The following is a 15,175-nucleotide window of genomic DNA, read 5'->3' on the forward strand; positions in this document are numbered from 1 at the left end:
CAGCTCTCAGTAAATTACTAGTTACTGATTACTAATATTTTTTTAAACAAAAATAAATCTTATCTTATGTCAGAGAACATCCCTAAATAAACATCATCATGAAGACCAAGAAGCAATCAAAACAAGTCCAGGACAAAGTTCTGAAAAAATATCAATCAGGGGTTGGTTATAAAAAACAATTCCCAGAATTTGAACATGCCATGCAGTGAAATTAAATCCATTATTTAAAAATGGTTACAATATGAAATGACCAAAACCTAGAGGAGGTCATACACCAAAACTCAGTCACCAGGTAAAGAGGGGATTAGTCAGAGAGGCAACTAAGAGACAACATAATCCCAATTAAGTTCATTTCAGTTCTAGACTGTAACACTTAAAAAGTGGGAAAAAAGGGGGGGGGGGGGTCTCAATATTTATATAAAGCACTGCACTAAATAGTAATTTGCAAGGCTAAGCAGCTAATGAGTGAGTACTCAACATCCATTTTCTCACAGAAGTGCTCCTCAGCGAGCTGCTCCCATTTCTTTCTTATCAAGGGCAGATTTGGACTCTGGTTTTTTCCTGTTTTATGAATGCATTTAGGCTTTTTCTCCCAAAAACCTCACCACTCTCCACCTCTCTTATTAACAGGTGCACCGTTAATAAAGCCGACAATGATTCATTTTGATGCCACAGAAAAACTACAATTGTACTTGTACTTACTCGTGAAACCTGACACATTAGGTTGAGCACTCTTCAACTATGAATATAGCTGGTAGGATTACGTTGGTTGATGAGAGGAAAGGGCAAAGTGGAAGATACATTTTCTTTACAATTTAGGACAAAAACTCTGAAATCCTTCAAACTTTGACGAGATACACTAGTTGCAAAAGATACAATAGATGCAAAAGTTCAGAATCATTATGGCACAGTAATTTTGTTGATGGAAGGGATGAATTATGGTTTATTTAAACCTCTCCAGCATCTGCGCAGCTTGTAAAATTTACTTATGGTGCCACGATAATCGAAAATCTTCTCTGTTCTGTAATGCGATATATTTACGAGTGAAAGCTTATCCCTTTTTTGTTTTTTGTTTATCCCTTGGGACTTGATTATGTAGTGCAAAGGGGGAAGAGGGAGAGAGCATGATGGCAATAATCTTATCATTTGTAATTAGTATTAATTTAGGTTAAGTAGTCATTATTTTATTTTTCCCCAAGCATGTGTGTACTGGTGGAGTCGGAAAAATCAGACAATACTTATAGGTAGTCAAATATCATTACATTTTGATGAGAGATTTTAGCAAAAACAAGAAGTTTGTATTTTGGGTGATTGATAACCATCCACTGTGCACATTAGGATCAGGACCACAGACCAGCTTTTAAGAGTATACAAAATTCTGACTGGCAAGATTAAATTTAAATGTTGAACATAAATCTAGATGTTAAATGTAAATGTTAATGTACAGAAAATGTGATCAAGCATCCTGTATCGTTCTTTGCAATATATCTGAAAGCAGAAATGGTTCTGTACTTTGTAGGTAGATCTACACGATCTACATTTAAATTCTCCCTTTGCCATAGCATAGGTTTGTAGAAATATATTCAATTTAATTCCGATTATTTACTTTAAAACAAGATCTTGGCGGCCATGGACTGTTTTTAAATCGGCCCGAAAATGCCACCAGTGGACTTGCTTTTCACATCCTCAAATTTATTCCAAAACTAGCACCGTATGGTGTAAAACTGGCAACCCTAGCGCACACACATATGAATATCAAGAACGACATGAATATGAACAAAACCTTTAACTACTACATATAATGTTTACATTTAACATTTGAGGTTTTTTTTTTTTTGGTTTCTCACTCAGATATCCGATTTAGCTATTTTTTTTTTTCATCTGTTTTTGATGTATGTGTATTGCTTTTGCATGTTGTGCTTGGATTATATGTAATCCACTGACTTGTCTGTATGTATGCAATGAGACCAAGTGGTTTTCTATGTTGTTATATTTTTGTTTGCAATTTATTGCTTAAAAGATTTGAAAAGACTAAAAAAAAGACTGAAGTTCCTGCAAAGGCTCTGAGAGTAATGTGAAATGATTAGATATGGGCATTATGCTATTTGTACCACTATGAAACTGGCAACCGCTCGTCTTAGATTCTTTTGTTTATTGTAAGAATGAAAGTAAAATATTTTCAACCTGTAAATTACAGACTTTTGGTGCTGTAATAAAAAACAGTAAGAGTTCATTTGTGTTTATTGATTTGTTGAACAACAAGACGAAGTCTGATTTTGTTAAATATGAATTAACAAGGTAGAAAAAGCTACGTTTAATGGCAGGTCCTGGTCCCTTCTGGTCAATACAGCAGCTTTAAACATAGTAGATTTAACTTTAAATGCATTTGAACACCAATAAGCACACAGACACATCATATTTTAGGTACTGTATTGGCATTTATTTATTTATATTAAATTAAAAATATAATTTTGACAGATTCATGTAACAAAACTTTCGGGGGAGGAAAGGGGGAGCTGGGAAGAGCATCGAGTCAGCAGGAACCCAACCTCCTACTGCACTGCTCTCTGTGGTGCCTCTCGTCTCAACAAGAAAGAAAAAAACAAAAGACGAGAATCTGCTCTGACAAGCCATCAGTCAAAGCTCGGGGCGGCGAAATGAGCCGTCTGATCAATTATTCAATTTGTCAAAGTGGATAATACATAACGACACATTAATCTCACGGAGAAACACCATTAGGAGGGCAATTAACGGGAGCCACGTCGGAGCCGCGTCTCAGATGGAGACGTGGTCCAGGATGGGAGTCGTAAAGTCATATAGGTCAAACTTCTCAGAGTCACAGTGACCATATGGATGATTCCATGTCCTGTTTTTTCACTCAATCTGCACTGAAAAGTTTGATCAGTATGGCTTTGACTGAAGGAACGCTATATTAATTGAGTAAAAACTAGATGCACTGAGGCATGAGGGGAAAAAAATGTCACACCAAGGGGAAATAACCAGTATTGCAAGAGAGCTGCAGACTCCCTCCACAGCAATATTCTGTACAAAAGATAAAAATAAGGATGCAAGTGAGGTTATACCTGACAGAAAGAAGGAAACGAATCGACTTCTACCACTCTGAGCAAGGGCAGAGATTAAGGAACACAAGGTCCACCAAGCTGGACTAAATACACTCACAAGGATCACATCGGGGCGCTACGGAGAAAAAAAAAAAAAAAAAAAAAAAAAAAGAAAAAAATCCCCGCAAGCTCTACGAACAAAATAAGTGCTGCTCAAATTACAGATATATACAGAAATCAAATGGGAGTAACTGATCTCTCGCTCTCTCTCTCATACACACACACACACACACACACATACACGCACAGTGTGGTTAAACAAAGACCAAGTGAGATGCTGTTTAAAAAAAAAAAAAAAAAAAAAAGCAATCTGAACAGTCCAAAAGAGAATGCGTACCATCTATTTACAAATTCACCTGGCCAGTTCAACAATCTATAAAAATACTATTCACATTTTCTCAGTTAACAGTAGTAAAATCACGAGGAACGACCACTGCAAAGTGTATCTTGTAGCTCGGGAAGATGTCGCCTTCCCTTAACTGGTTGAATATAAAACGGAGGATGGATGTGTAAACTGTGCTTTGTCTTTCTTTCTCTCTCTCCCTCTCTCTCTCCCTCTCTCTCTCCCCCTCTCTCTCTCCACTTTCTGGTCACATAGACATGAGAGAAATAAATTACTGTAAATACGAAAGAGACAGTAAAAGATAAACCACCGCCCAAACACAAACCCTGTACTTTATGCCACTCCCTTATTAAAGTGTCAGTAGCACTGGTAGATATAAATTAGTACTTGTAATTACTTTCTTAACAACAGTGTGCTGAAATGTCCTGAAATCACATGGCCTTTCATTCCATATATATATATATATATATGACTATTTCATAACTGTGATTTAATTGCTGTCTTTCTGCTTGTCTGTATATCGTTATATCGTATATCAAACTGTATATCGTTTGATTATGTAGGTTTTTTTTTTCTTTTTTAGATATACATTCCATTTCAAGGCCAAGTGAAGTATTTGCAGGAATTGCAGGAAGAACTAGACAAGTAGTGTACCTACAGATATTAACTTCAAGCATTAAATTTTAAAAAAGTATGAAACCTTCACTAATATTTCAATACCATTTTCACATTATGTCAACCCTCCTTCTCCAAAAAAAAAAAAAACAAACAAACAAAAAAAAAAAACTCCAGATATTTACAAAAGGGTCACATTTCAAAAGGTTTGTTTGCACATTCATGTTAAAGAGAAATGAGGTTACTGAGATCTAAATGTTGATCCTTGTTTAGGTTTTTTTCACTGAGAGTATCTTTTCGTCCATTATATGTGTGGCAGTGTGGGAAAACCCTGGGATGTCTCTGGCTAAATTCTGGCAAACAGTGTTTTGACCAGTTTTCTGCCAGTAATATAGTTCAGCATCATTAAGTAATAAAAAATGGGTTGTTACTAGGTTCTATCCTTGCCTTGACGTCCTGCAAAGAGCCAGTTTAACAAAAAAGGTCAAAAAAGGTAAAAGGTCAGCCTGCCTAAAGTCAGCTAAAACCTTGCTAGCTAAGGGTGATTTCCTCACACACAGAATGATCAAGTTGGATGAATTTCTACTCTATCAAAATGGACATAAGCTTAATCAGTTTAATTTGTAATCAGAATCTGTCTGTTAAAATGTCTTCGATGCTTCTGAGCCATCGCATCATCGTCCATACAGAGAACGCGTACACACTCTGCACAGACAACAGCCGATAAAGTGTTTCAATGACCTAATAAAAGACATTATTAACAAGAAATCTGCTCAACATTTACTCAAGAAATGAATGAATGAATCAGGTGTGATGAGATTGATACTGATGTAGATGATGTTGATTATCAAAGTCAGAACCCATTTCACACAATTTTACAACTCTTTAAAATTTGGCAGTAATGTTGTGCTTCCATAAGAAGATTAGATTATGAATATAGAGGTATGTGAGGTGTCTTTCAGTGGAACTGGAATGAAACCTTTCTCCTGTTTCACTTTTTGGGGTAAGAATACTTTAAAATTATATATATATATATATAGATAGATAGATAGATTATAAAGTATTATATATATGTGTATATATTGATATATATGCATATTAGACACGAGTGTCAGTTTTAGTAGAAAATGTTAAAAATTGATTAAGTGAATGGTTTTCCCAGGCCGCCACACAAACGTTCTTCAATTTTGAGTCTCCTAACTTCAAGGTTATCACAGATGTTTGTTTCACCTTCAGTGTTTTGGTCTAGACATTATTTTATTAGCTGCTTGTTAGTTTAAGATGGGCTCTGTCCCAGTGTTTGCTACATCTACACACAGGTTTCTCCAAGGACTCCCTCCTCCATAGCTGCTATACATGTGATACATGCTTTCAAAAGCATGACAAACCTTTTGACACTTTTGCGAAATGTGACACGTGGAAAAAAAAAAGTGATTATTTATGGTTTTTACTGTATGCCCATAACTATCATAAATAACTAAGGAAACATTAACCTCTCTGCGATCACGTCACAGAACAACATTCTCTCTTACACAGTTATTCGATCATATATGCTTGAATCACATTTGCCTTGAAAATCTTACTAACTATACCTTTAATGTTAGCATATGTGCAGAAATAGCGTCTTCATCCAGCTGAGAAGTTCCCCTCACATCCCATTCATTAGAAGATTTCCCTCTCACCTCAGTTTAGTTGTTTAACAGTAATTATGCACATAACTAGAGTAGTCATCTGGCCTTGGTTCAGCTTGGCACTTAGTCCATAGTCACTACATTAAGCTATTGCCAAGAGCTAAAATAAAACTGATTCATGTATCAAATTGTTCCTACAAAGGCAATTTATATCTCTTTTAGATGTTAATAGGAACATCGTAGAATAATTTAACAATAACTTAATTTGACCTATTCCATATACCTTTGGGATATGTGGTGAAGCAGTTTGGTGTTCCTTTTCATTGTTTTCAGCCGGAGACCACTTGAAAAGTAATTACTTTGTTTAAAGCAAACAATACTTAATAAAAAAAAAAAATCTGGTACAGTATGCAATTAGTGCCAATTTCACTTTCAGTATAGGGACAAACCAGAAATGGACACACCTATACAGAAAAACCCTCCAACTATATCATCAGTGTATTAAGCCTAGGCTGGTATTGGAGAAATATCAATAGAACCCCTCTGAAAACAAATTTTGTCTTGAACTACAGTTAATCTGTGGGTACAAAACATAGGTACCAGATCTTAACCCTTTATATAATATATATATATATATATATATATATATATATATATATATATTTAAAAAATTGTAGCCAAACCACATAGCACAACACACACGTGCAGGCTGGCTTTCCTCTACGAATATGACAAATGAGGAATCAAATGAATGAGTCAAATATTTATCAGTCTTAGCGGTTGGAAAAAGAGACATTATTTGACAGTGCCAGACCATTAAGTGCTTTTAAAACCTACATAAGAGACAAGTGGAGTCTCTCCGTTAGCAGCAAAACATAATGCCTGGCAGTGTTCAAAACTACACACAATCCTGGCCTTGGACACTTGGCCAACATGATCTCTCTCACTGTGTGACATTTTTCAATTTGTTCTCCAATATTATGACAAACATATATCTTATAATACAAACCTATAAAGTTGCAGGAAGTACAACTTTAGTTTTCGTGTTTCGAGCTGATGACAGTCCAAAGGGAGAAGGCCAATACCAAGAACACAAGTCTCTGCCTCAAATGTTGAATATTAGTTTTTGTTTCCACTTGGCACAATGATTTTTTCTGCCACTTGTTCCTCCTCATGCTCCTCTGCTTCAGTATTAATTGTGCCAGCTCAAGCGTTTCCTATTGACAACGAGTCCCAGTGTGCCACTTGCTGCCCCTCCTTTGATGGACTATCACAATTTCATATCACTCCTCAACAAAAGGTCAATATTGGTCAAGAGGCCTGTATCGCCTGTATTCTGTATATGCCTTGGTTATTATTATCAGGCATTTAAGATAGATCCCGTTTGTGCAGTCTATATAGTCCTTTTTTATTACCTCTGTGTGTGCAGTCCATTATCACAACTGGTGCTTTGCTGTGTGACAACTGTTGCTGTGTGATGGTGAAAAAAAAAAATCAATGCTGGATGGACAAGAAAAAAAAAAAATACTACAGCAGACTATTGAACGCATCTTCTTTTATGAACAATAGTCTTTACAGTAGCCATAAGTTCCTCTCTGTATCGGCCATATGGAGTGCCATGCTGAAACTCAACATTTTTGGCTTTTTGTATGTGCATGTGTGTTTGAGACAGTTGGACACATGGGGTTTGTACTGGCACTTTATGGTCCCAACATTAGGTCATTGGATCTTTAGGGTGATGTAATTCTACTATCATTTATTTAAAAAAGAAAGGCAGTGACTATAGGGACTACATGGTACTATGAAGATGAGAGATGACACTGTCCCAAACACCTCTCGAAGGACTTTTTAAGTGTTTCGCATGTGGTAAATGATGAAAATGGAGCTGTAGCAAAGGGTATATATCACCATCTGGAATGCCATTGTGATATCTATCTAACAAATTAGGGGAATAATTACTAGGGTAATAGCAGTGCAGAAAAAGGGCCCACATAGACAGACTTGGTGCTTGGTGCTGTTTTGTCTTGACGTCTTTAAAAATGTCCACAGTGTGGCAGTAGATTGGTAGTCAAAGACCTTTTTATAAATGTTTACTTGCCTACCAGTTCTCGATTATGTCTCCAAACCAATTCCAGTATGATGCAAATAGAGGATCTAGCATTGCAGAGGAAAGGTATCTCTTTTGCCAAGGGAATACGAAGTCCATGTGCCAACGACATCATGGCCAGTATCTGTGATAGTGGGATGTAGAGGGGTAAAACAAGGAGGAAGGTTGACTGACATGGTTGTCTTTCATCTGTCTTGTTTAGAGAAACACCATCTGGATGCTAATTAAGCATGAAATACAGTCAGGAGTAGAGGAGAGGAGGGGAAGGGAGGAGAACTAGTACTGGTGTAAGATCCAGGGTGAGAAGAAAACATGAATGTCTTCTTCCTCCTATTCTCCCTCTCCTTCCACTCTCTATCTTTCTTTTGCCTCCCTGGTGCTACACCACTGTGTTCCTCTGCCGGTAGGGTGGCGGTGGGAGCACGGTGCCTGTTTTCAGGGCGTACTCTGTCAGGTACTCCTGGTTTTCGGCTACAGCAGGCCGGATGCGGCCATTCTGCCTGTAGAAGAAGCGTGTGCTGCAGTCCTGCAAGACCTCTGGCCCATGTAGTGTTGCCTTGGGTGGAAGACTGTGCTGCCAGTATTCAGGGTTGTCAAAGGTCTTTTTGGGCTTTTTGTCCGCTACAACAGTGCCAGAGTGAGCTGGGTGGAGGGTATGTGACGCGTGGAGGGTGTGGCCTGAAAGGGAAGGATGGAGCGTGTGGCCTGAAAGGGTGGGTATACCGGACTGAGTGGAGTAAATGGGCTGTGCCGGGATATGGCCATGCCCTGAAGGAGCACTGTGTGATGGGTGACCCTTTTGGGCAACATTTTGGCCACTGGCAGTACCAGGGTTGCCCGATGCCACTGTTGCATGAGCCACAGGGATGCCGTTCTTACGTAAGACCTCCTGATTCTTCTCTCCAGAGTTGTGGAAGGTGTTGAGATAGAGTGGATCGTTGACATATTCATCCTCCATCTTGGTTTGGCCATTGGAGCTGGAATGGTGGCCCTGGTCTAGATTATGGACTTCTCCATTTCTGCGGCGGGTCACAAAAGGGTTCTCCTCCACAGGGTTCAGATAATCTACCAGAATAAAAGTGTAGAGGAGAGAACAAAAGACAAGAGAGGATTCCAGTAAAAGATATTCCAAAAGTTAGAGTGATATCTAACACTGATCTCTCACAGATTCCCCTCCCACACACTGCCTAATGTTTATGCTGTGGGCTTCATATCTGATCTTTATGACATCAGTCCCAGTCGTAAGCAATGCATTACTGAACTAGGGAACCTCTCTCCTGCTTTCCAAAATTAACTTGAACTGAATAAAAAGCAAGACACTTGACATTAATACCTATGAAGAAAAGGCAAAGATAGCACATATCATTGGCTATGCATTGTATTCATTGTAGAATAATATTTTATAGATATTATGTTGATGCACAAAACATAAGGGGGAGTCTAAGACAAGATTGACATGATTGATTCTGGAAAATGTGTATTACGAAGCTAAAGTACCTTTCTTCTAATTGAATAATTGAACTGAATAATAAGAGACACTCAAAAAAAGGACACTTAAGTTAGGTATGCCTTATAGGTAACAGGAAAAGCGGCTGGGAAAAGGGGCGGAGCAGAGCAGCTCTGCTTTAGCTAAGGGCAAAGCTAATTTCCAGGCTAGAAAATACATAGACAGGAGTCTGAATCACAGCAGATATTGAAGTTATATTGGATATTAAGTGACAAGTCTAGAAACATTTCAATCTCAAGACTCTTCTCTCATACTCTATACTATAACTGTAGCCCTGTCTTGGTCTCACCATGGTAGATTTATAAGACTTCATACAGGTTACAGAAAGCTAAGGTTAGTAGGAGAGCATGAGGTGATTTTGTACCTGTGGGTTTCTTCTCCTTCTTAGTAGTCATGTATCCATCCTGGTCTTTTTCTGCTCTGGCTGCTCGTTCACTCAGTAGAAGTGTGGGCTCTGTGCTGTAGCGCTGAGCACTACTTTCCTCTCCGGTCCTGACCCGGGGAGATGCTTGTTTTCTCAGGGTGCCATTACAACGTGGGTCTTCGGTGACTCCTGCTGCACCCTGCTGAGGCTCTTGAGAGGAGCAGGATGGTGATATAGAGGACACAGCTACCACTCGTGGTATAGTGGCCATCATCGCCTCCATACCAAAACTGCCATCCTGATAGGCAAACTGATTCTGCAGAGGCAAGAAAATATTTTACTTACAAATTTTTAGTATGTTTAATGAGAAGGGCCTCTGCTTCTACATATCTTGATTGCTTCTACAATGGTGGTGTGGTAAAATTGTGTAATTGTTTTACATTAAATAGAGTTGGTGCACTAAGCAGTTATTATGGAATATTGGGGTAGTGGACCTCATACAGAGATCAGTTTGAGTTTTAGACCCAGTTCCCTCAATGACTTTCAATCCTCATGTCCCAAATCATCTAATACTCTCATTATTTATCCCTTACTAAATCATGGAATTCCATCTTTTCCCTTTCATATCCCTAAGTCTATAATACTTCTGTGTAGTGCTTAATGGCTAATTTCTCAAATTTGGCATTAATCACTGAGTGTAAGAGCTGTGATGGGAATTCTGGTTCCTTTAGTGAGTCATATTATAATAAAGGTTTATTCTTTCAGCTCCCAAATCACTCACTACCAATTACTTGGGCATGTTTTCAATATTACTTCCAGTGTTTGTTCTCTTTTCTTTACTATGGCTGAAATTGTTTAATGAAATCTTACTCGATGTCCTAATTAATAAAATAACATCACATTGTATTACATTTTCTAAAATATATTTCAATAATTAATTGTATAAATCAGCAAGGCACTGAAAGTTATTGTGCCTTGTTGTGTGTGGGCTTTATTTCATTTGCTTGGTTTCCTTGGACATATCTGAGCAGTTACTGGAGATGAATGAATGAATGAATGAATGAACGAGTAATGACATACAGCTAAAGCTTACTTCTACAAAACCGTAAGAATATAATGGCTCGATTATGTAGAAAGACCATTTTGCTTAACTGAAAGCACCGCGCTGGTGTTTAACCTGTTCATATGCATATGAATTTGCTTGCATAATTTCATCAGGGCAATCCACAGTAAGTATTATAATGCAAAATTAGCAAATAGAAGTTTGTAAAACATCTGTGAGATGAGCAAATTGCAATTCATGACAGTGGGCTACTTGTATCTTTTAATTTACCATTAAGTAATTTCACTGATAAAGGAAGAAAATGAATTCCCATAATAAGGCATTGTCAGTAGTATAATTAATATCTGTTTCTGAATATACTACAGCTTGGACCTGGATATAAAAAGCAACTTTCAAGGCACTAAGAATTTGCCTGGGCTGCGTTTGACTTAATATTCTGATCCGCTTTGTGCATTTCAGCTCCGTTTTGTTCTCCCTGAGCAGAGTTTAGTCAGCGAACTCTGGCAGAAAGACGTCTGTCATGTTCCACAGAGGCTCCGGAGGATTGATATCTCTCATTGATATTCATTGTGCTTCGCTTTGCCTTCTATTCCATCCAGAGAAAAACAAAACAGCCAGTATAATATAAAATGGTGCCTGTGTAAAGACAATGGAAGGAATGAAAGGGGCCTCTGGCCTTTAGGTTTACGAGAGCTAACATAAACCTACTCACCCCATACAGACATATAGTTTATCTGTTGGGAAGCTTTATAAGGCAGTGTGTGTTTTTGTGAGAGTGTGGGTTTCAAAAGTCTTGAACATATTGACATTATAAAATATGCACACAGTCTTTTCAGTCAATGTTAGGAGAATGTAGTCAAAATTCTTACTATTTTATACTTTGAATGGCTAGTTTTTTTTTTGTAGCTATACCCTTCTAGTATTTAATAAGTTCACAAATCCATACATATCCACATTATATGCTTTAGAGATGGAATAGCTATAGAAAAACGTGTTATTTCGCTGTTCTTGTCAGCATCTGTGTTTTATTAGCCTCCTTTGAAGTAAAATGTCTTGTTTTGGCATATGGTTATGTATCCCGTGCAAGCAATAACTCTAAAGCTCCAACACTGTTGTCTTTCCTTGGCATCCTTGCAGCAGGTCTTAAGTGTCCGCTGCTTTTTTTTAAGTATTTCTGTCAAGTCTTGTTTCTAATAATTGCAATCATATTTTAGGCATACAAATATTTGTTAATGGTTCCATTAACAAGTCGCTCGGTTACTTTGCCAGTATGATTTGGGTCATTGCCTTGGTGCGTAATGAAACAATCAAGCTGGAGCCATTTTGTTTTTAGTGTACAAGCTGTTTAGGGAAATCAATTCAATTCAATTTTATTTGTATAGTGCTTCTAACAATGGACATTGTCACAAAGCAGAAATAAATGCATTCAAATTAAATTAAACCAAAATTAATTTGTAAATGTGTGAATTTATCCCTAATGATCAAGCCAGAGGCGACGGTGGAGAGGAAAAACTCCCTGAGACGATATGAGGAAGAAACCTTGAGAGGAACCAGACTCAAAAGGGAACCCAGGTTCATCTAGGTGCTAACAGACAGTGTGATTATAAATAAATCCCTTCTATAATTGTGTACTATATGGACAAATAGTGCAATTGGGAAACCAGTAAATTTATCACAGTTTTCACAAGAAGTCCAGTTGGTTAAAATCTATCCACTGTCCACTGATGGAGTCCTGAGTACAAAGCTGCTCATGGCAACCGCAGTCCCAAGCCATTACAGTACAACTCCCCATATGAGATCCCCAAGCCATCTCCACAGCCCCTTAGTGAAATCAAACCTTTCCTAAATCTTTAACCAATGAATCTGTTCTACCTGCTCATTTCATACACAGACTATGTGGCTCATAAACTCACAATACTGGCACTTTTGTTCTTTGGTATTTTCCACATCAGGTTACACTACCCTCTACAGACATTCCTATATTCCTCTCCAATCCACAAGAGCCTTGAAGTAGATGTGCTGGCACCATGGTAGACTCAAGACCCACTGGAGAGATTATACAGTATCTCACAGTTGGCTAAATTGCATCCTGCTTTAATTTAAAATGTGAAAAATAAAAAAAAAATGTCTTATGCATTACTGAGACACTTTGTAATTTAAAATGTCAAAGCCAGATTAGCTGTAGTCAACAACAATTTATTTCTTCTCATCCTTAGCTTTGCACCAGCCATTGATTGCTTTCTCCTCTGCCCTAATTCTTGAATTCATCCATGCACAATTTATGAACTATATTTTTGATTTATAGTTTTTCTTTCAGCGCACACTTCTCAACTCGTCATGCTTTGTCTATTCTTACTGAACGGTCATGCTTGTTTGGGCTGAAGACAGACAGTGAAGGCAAAAGATTGATGCTGTTCAACACTTGCGGCATGTATTTACAAAATGATTTCAACCAAACACAGAACTTTGACACCATCCTAGACGAATTTCTCCCAACATATGATAATATGGGTACATCCCCCTCCCCCCATTTATTCATGTACATCAAGTCGCAGATTATTGAAATGAATAAATTTAGTGGCTAGAAACCTGAAAAATACCATAACACCTTTAGGAATGGCCACATCCACATTCATGACACATGCATCAACCTATATCCCCGCCACATTTTTTTGACATCAGTACTGTTAAGAGTTAATAAACCGATGACGTAGGGGTGCAGAGCAAACACTCAGCTGCCACTCTCTGCCTATGAGCAAACATCCCCTTTCGCTTGAGTGAGGACCCTGCTATTTACACAGCCTGGCCCTTGTAATGAAAGTGCCACCAGTGATGCATCCTGGGAAATGGCGTGGGGAGTACATCTCCTCTGAGAGACAGAATGGCCCTTTACCCACTACGGTTAAAAGGCAGCTATCGATATCTGCTCAAGTGTGATTGCTTTCACAAGCCAAAAAGGTCACCTTGAGCAAATATTATTTGTTTTTCATCTTATGCTGACTTTTAATAGCTGTGGTCACTTTGGAAAGTAAGTTTCATTAGATAACCTTGCAGTCAATCATACCAGATCTCAAACACAATCTTCAAAAGGAGCAATTTATTCTTATATCAAAGAATTCAAAAAAAGGCTACAAGACTTTTTGCTCTATTACAAATATGAACAACAAGGTAGTCACTTCATAATCATATCAAACATGCTTTGATATGGCAGTGAAAAAAATGTGAATTAAGAACTCCTTGATCATTTTTATTATTGTTCTTTTTTTTAATGAGTTTTACACTTTTTCTATAGATTTAATGATGGGATTCATGGATTTGTATTCTACTCTCAGGTTTCTTTTATTAAAATAATGAAATAAGTCATGAGTTTTTCTTATTCTCAAAGAATATCTGAATACTCAAACAAACAAAAAATATGCGAAAGCAAAAATAATTCGTAGTTGAAGATATAAATGTGATATTCATTAAGAAGACTGAATTAGTTAGAGAATGAGCAAGTGTCTAAGGGACAAGGGAATTTCTAGACTCCATGTATTACCTGACAACAGAATATTCAGTATCCGGATCTGTAAAAAAAAAGGCCTTTAAATGCTTTTCCAGATTTCCAGATCTGCACAAGAACCAAGGTGTACTCAAAGCCTTTCCTTGGACTTCTACTTTAAGTCTTTCCCCAAAACTGATGAGAGTTTCATAAGTATTCACTTTGTAGTGTTACAAGCTACAACTGAAATGGACCTAATTGCCACTATATGTCATGAATCTACAGTCCCTGGGCTCAAACCAAGTGTAGTCATGCAGAGCTGTTAACTATTTAAACAATCAATCTAACAGGACACACCCAGGCAACAAGAAAGCTGTCAGTCACATGTCCCAATATTTTTTGATCACTTGAAATGTGGGTGGGTTCACATGTGCTCTGAGAACACCATGCCCCAGAGTGAAGCATGGTGGTGGTAGCATTATGTTGTGTGGATGTTTTTCGTCAGCGGGGACTGTGAAACTTGTCAGTGTTGAGAGCAGGATGGATAAAGCCAAATACAGGGCAATCCTAGAAGAACAAACAGCTCACGTCTCCAAGAAACTGGTATGGAGGTTCCCTCTCCAACAGGACAACAACCCTAAGCACACTTCCAAAGCTACACGGGAGTGGGGCAAACTCATGAAACTGAACGTGTTAGAATGGCCCAGTCAAAGACAAGACCGCAATCTGATTGAGAATCTATGATAACACTTCAAAATTGCTGTTCATCAGTGGTCTCCATCCAATGTGACACAGCAATTCTGACAAGAGAAGAATGGGCAAAAATATCAGGCTCCAGATGTGCAAAGCTGATAGTGACATATATCAGAAGATCTGCAGCTGTAATTGTAGCCAAAGTTGATTCTACCAATTATTGGCCAAGGGGGTGAATTTTGCATATTT

General features: G+C 37.9%; 1 protein-coding gene and 1 long non-coding RNA gene across 2 annotated transcripts in view; one reads left to right on the forward strand and one right to left on the reverse strand.

The window, feature by feature from the left end:
• LOC117597371 (uncharacterized) overlaps positions 1–15,175 on the forward strand; it is a 97,906-nt gene that overhangs the window by 75,449 nt on the left and 7,282 nt on the right. The window lies entirely within an intron of this gene.
• Positions 3,410–15,175, reverse strand: part of LOC113525375 (receptor tyrosine-protein kinase erbB-4) — a 366,993-nt gene continuing 355,227 nt past the window's right edge. Inside the window, 2 exon segments of the mRNA XM_026911874.3 lie at positions 3,410–8,883; positions 9,690–10,005. Coding sequence (XP_026767675.2) covers positions 8,198–8,883; positions 9,690–10,005 — 1,002 coding nt within the window. The 3' untranslated portion in view covers positions 3,410–8,197.

Source organism: Pangasianodon hypophthalmus, chromosome 5 (genome assembly GCF_027358585.1).
Source record: "Pangasianodon hypophthalmus isolate fPanHyp1 chromosome 5, fPanHyp1.pri, whole genome shotgun sequence".
Taxonomy (NCBI): domain Eukaryota; kingdom Metazoa; phylum Chordata; class Actinopteri; order Siluriformes; family Pangasiidae; genus Pangasianodon; species Pangasianodon hypophthalmus.